Genomic DNA, 3,833 nt, shown 5'->3' with positions numbered 1-3,833 from the left:
ATATATATATATATATAAAGCTATAATAGCATCTCAGTGATACTAAAATAACACTAGAAATGTCATGTCGGCAAAAAAAAGTGTAAACCCTGAAGAAGATTCAGTTATTCAAAGTTCTATTTTAATTATTTACTGTACATTTTATAATACATTTTTATATTACGTTATAAATTTCACCTTTACGTTTTATTTTTTATTTAATATTTCTATTTTATTTTTATTTTATTATAGTACCACTCCTAGTTTAGTACCAGAAACCAGTCAAACAGGTTGAGAATCACTGCACTAAATGTTCCTTCAACAGGCCAGCTGCCACAGCTCCTGCAGGTGATGGGACAAAGCAGCTGCCAACATTGTGAAACCAAACAAGGACCACCAGGCGATCCAGGTTCCCCGGGCCCAACGGGCCCATCTGGACCCCCAGGGTATCCTGGCAGGGCGGGGTCTCCAGGATACCCGGGACCTCCTGGGAGGAGGGGACCTGAAGGGGTAAAAGGTGAGGATTGTGTGAAAATGTTTTGAAGATCATTTCATCTTTTGATTATAAAGTCACTGAAGGGAAAATGGTGCTTGAATGTTTTTCTTACAGGTGATATTGGCCCAATGGGTATGAAAGGTGCTAAAGGACAGGGTGAAATGGGGTTGCCAGGTCCACCCGGCCCAGCAGGTATAAAAACAAATATAATTTTCATGCATGATAATAATCCCCTTCTTTATATTTTGTTGTCTTTTTCAAGCATGTCCAGAGGTAATTTTCTCTTCCACAGGTTTGCAGGGCCCACGTGGGGATGACGGTGAGGGATATCCTGGGCCTTCTGGTCCACCAGGGAAACCTGGCACTCCGGGCACCCCAGGCAAACGTGGGCCCCCGGGGCCCATGGGGGTTTGTGACCTGTCCTCTTGTTATCAAGCCTATGGCTTTCGGAACGATCCTTTCAGGAAAGGACCTAACTTTTAGCATCGGGACAGTGGGATCATACTGATTCTATGCAGTCTTTTCTCTCTCAAATGGACATTTCTGGTGCTCAGCACTGACCTCAAGAACTCATAACCTCTAAAGAACGATGATCTTGACTTTAAATATGTGATGTGTTTTCCTGCTTGAGAATCTTGTGTTGAATGTGTTAAAATGTCTAATTTGCATGAATCCATGTTTTTGATTGATTTTGTTGCATGTCCTGGCTGCTCTTTTCCATACAGAAAGGGGCTGTTGAGCTGTGTTCAGTAGAACTCATGCATTATATTCCAAGTCTTCTGAAGCCTTTGTGCAGGAAACAGACTAAAAAAATCAATCATTATTTGGTGAAAATGCTCTCAAACTTTGTGCATGTTCACACACTGTACATACATCATTGATTCTCTTGTGTCCTGTGACCAATTTTTTCATTTTCAATTTTCGTTTTTTGGGTGTATTGTTCCTTTAAAGAAAAATTGCTATACTGTATCCACTGCACTGCCCTAGGCAAGCTACCTCTGTACAGGATGTGAAGCGATCTCTACAGGCTATATGTTGAATGCTTATGTTCAAATTTGAGAATACTTCTGCTCAAGGGCTATTGGTTAGTTTTTATAGGAACATTTTTACTACTACAGCATTGTTTTATCATTATTATTATTTAATTATACTTTTAATCGTTTGAGAAATTGTCTTAGATTTTAGCAGTAATCTTAACAGTGTAGATGCGGCATGTCTATTTTTGACTGGATAGATCTGCGCAAAGATCACCATTTAACATCTATTAATTATTTAATGTTTCCTGTTCATGTTCTTTTTTTTTTTTTTTTGTTAATGCACGTAGGATTTTAGCCATATCATGTTTTTTTTTTTAAATCATTTCATTTGTGCAGCTGACATTTGAAACTCTTAAAATGACAATAAATATTTAAAAATTGTAACAATTTTTTAATGATTAGTCATTTCTCATTCTCAAAAAAGTAATTTCTCAACAACAAAAAAAAACATTTAATATTTTACCCCATGACATTTTGCAAACATTGACCAAAAAATAGTATAGGCGGTGCGGTTTCACGTATGCTGATGAGGTGATTTAAATGCTCTTCGCAGTTCCTCGTTCAGGATGTGCGCTGAATTTTTCTCGGTAAGCCACAACGTGGTTGCATCAGTTCTGCCAGGGCTGCTGAGAGTTTCACAAGCTCCTCTACCAAAGGCATTGGTGAGTGAAGCCAATATTTGATGCTCAGAATGAACCTCAATCCAAATGTATATTAACTGTGTTGTGTGTATGTTTTTGTGTTTTTGTATGTCTGACTTCAGCAAACAGACACACCAATGGATGAATATGATGATAATGACTGGTTCAGTTTTTTTAACGGCTCCAATGACACGGGATACGAAGACACAGTCGTATCTGAAGAGGTTCATTTATGCAAGAAAAGTGATGTGATCCAGTTCGGTGCAGCATTTCTCCCAGCCTTCTACTACACTAACTTCTTGCTGAGCTTGGTTGGAAATGGACTGGTGCTGTGCATCATCTACAAATATGAGAAGCTCAGCACGGTTACCAACATATTCTTGCTCAACCTCGTCATTTCGGACCTCATCTTCGCCTCCAGCCTTCCTTTTTGGGCAGTCTACCACAAATCGGAATGGATCTTTGGCAGAGGCCTTTGCAAATTGGTGGGAAGCTGTTATTCCATCGGCTTCAACAGCTCCATCCTCTTCCTCACCCTCATGACCTTTGACCGCTACCTTGCGGTCGTCCACGCCATCACAGCAGCCCAGAGCAGGAGGATGGCGTACGCGTTTGTGTCGTCCGCCGCCGTCTGGGTGCTCAGTATATTGGCTAGTATAAAGGATATCGTTTTTCACGATGTGATGAACGGTGGAGACGGTTTGCTGTGCGAAATGACTGGTTACCACCAGAGTTTCCTCACAAAATGGGAGCTGATTGGTTATTATCAGCAGTTTTTCCTTTTCTTCTTGGTGCCTCTGGTTATCGTCCTGTACTGCTACATCCGCATAACCATCAGGATCATGTCCACTCGCATGATGGAGAAGTGCAGGGCGGTCAAACTCATCTTTGTCATCGTCTTCACCTTCTTCATCTGCTGGACGCCTTACAACGTCGTCATCCTGTTGAAAGCCATCAAGACGTCCTTTGGAGACCAGAACGATTGCTCAAACGCCCTCGACTATGCGCTGTACATAACCCGAAACTTTGCTTACCTGTACTGCTGCATCAGCCCTGTCTTCTACACTTTTTTGGGGAAGAAGTTTCAAAGCCATTTTCTGAAGCTTTTGTCCAAGCATATACCGTGTCTGAAGATCAATGCTGCCTTTCTGTCAACGACAAGCAAAACCACGTCAATCAGGAGCCCAAACACTGACTACTGAGCATTTACGGGACTGTGGTTTGTATGTATGAAAAGTGATTTGTTGAGAAATTTGTTGTCAGGAGGACACAGGAGCACCAACATAAACGAAAAAAAACCAATTGAGCATTATTGAGCATATGTTCAATAATTTCTCATTCAGTGTATATAATGAATAGTGTATGTCTAATGAGCTCCATCAATTTCATATATATATATATATATATATATATTTTAATGCATATTAATTAATAGTTTGTCTAATTTGTTCCATCGGTTTTACCAAGTTGAGCAAGAGCATTGATGATAATTGTTATATTTTACTGTCCATTTGATGTATATATGTAAATATTCATTACAAATATCCCTTTGATGATATCAAAACCAGAAAAAAAGAGTAAAGTTAAAATAAAATAAAATAGAAAAAAATTAGCTTCTGTGATGAAAGATTGTCATTGCAACATATTGTGTATTGTGTAACCCTAGTCCTAATCTATGGG

The 3,833-nt window shown here is 39.6% G+C and overlaps 2 protein-coding genes across 2 annotated transcripts in view; both read left to right on the top strand.

The window, feature by feature from the left end:
- LOC107757794 (collagen alpha-1(XXI) chain-like) overlaps positions 1-958 on the top strand; it is a 23,609-nt gene extending 22,651 nt beyond the window's left edge. Inside the window, exons 27-29 of the mRNA XM_016575369.1 lie at positions 305-496; positions 590-667; positions 768-958. Of these exons, the coding sequence (XP_016430855.1) occupies positions 305-496; positions 590-667; positions 768-958 (461 nt within the window). The remainder of the gene's footprint in view (positions 1-304; positions 497-589; positions 668-767) is intronic.
- A 1,166-nt stretch (positions 959-2,124) lies between these two features.
- Positions 2,125-3,431, top strand: LOC107757793 (C-C chemokine receptor type 4-like). Its single transcript, XM_016575368.1, has 2 exons — positions 2,125-2,174; positions 2,276-3,431. The coding sequence occupies exon 2, from the start codon at positions 2,291-2,293 to the stop codon at positions 3,353-3,355; it is 1,065 nt and encodes a 354-aa protein (XP_016430854.1). The 5' UTR covers positions 2,125-2,174; positions 2,276-2,290; the 3' UTR covers positions 3,356-3,431.
- Positions 3,432-3,833: the final 402 nt, after the last annotated feature.

The sequence above is a fragment of the Sinocyclocheilus rhinocerous genome, unplaced genomic scaffold, assembly GCF_001515625.1.
Source record: "Sinocyclocheilus rhinocerous isolate Xijiao unplaced genomic scaffold, SAMN03320098_v1.1 scaffold112, whole genome shotgun sequence".
Taxonomy (NCBI): Eukaryota; Metazoa; Chordata; class Actinopteri; order Cypriniformes; family Cyprinidae; genus Sinocyclocheilus; species Sinocyclocheilus rhinocerous.
Note: the sequence above shows the minus strand (reverse complement) of the source record. Positions and strands in the feature narration are given on the sequence as shown.

Excerpts from the sequence above, each read along its gene's own strand:
- LOC107757793 (XM_016575368.1), top strand. The coding sequence starts at position 2,291 with ATGGATGAATATGATGATAATGACTGGTTCAGTTTTTTTAACGGCTCC.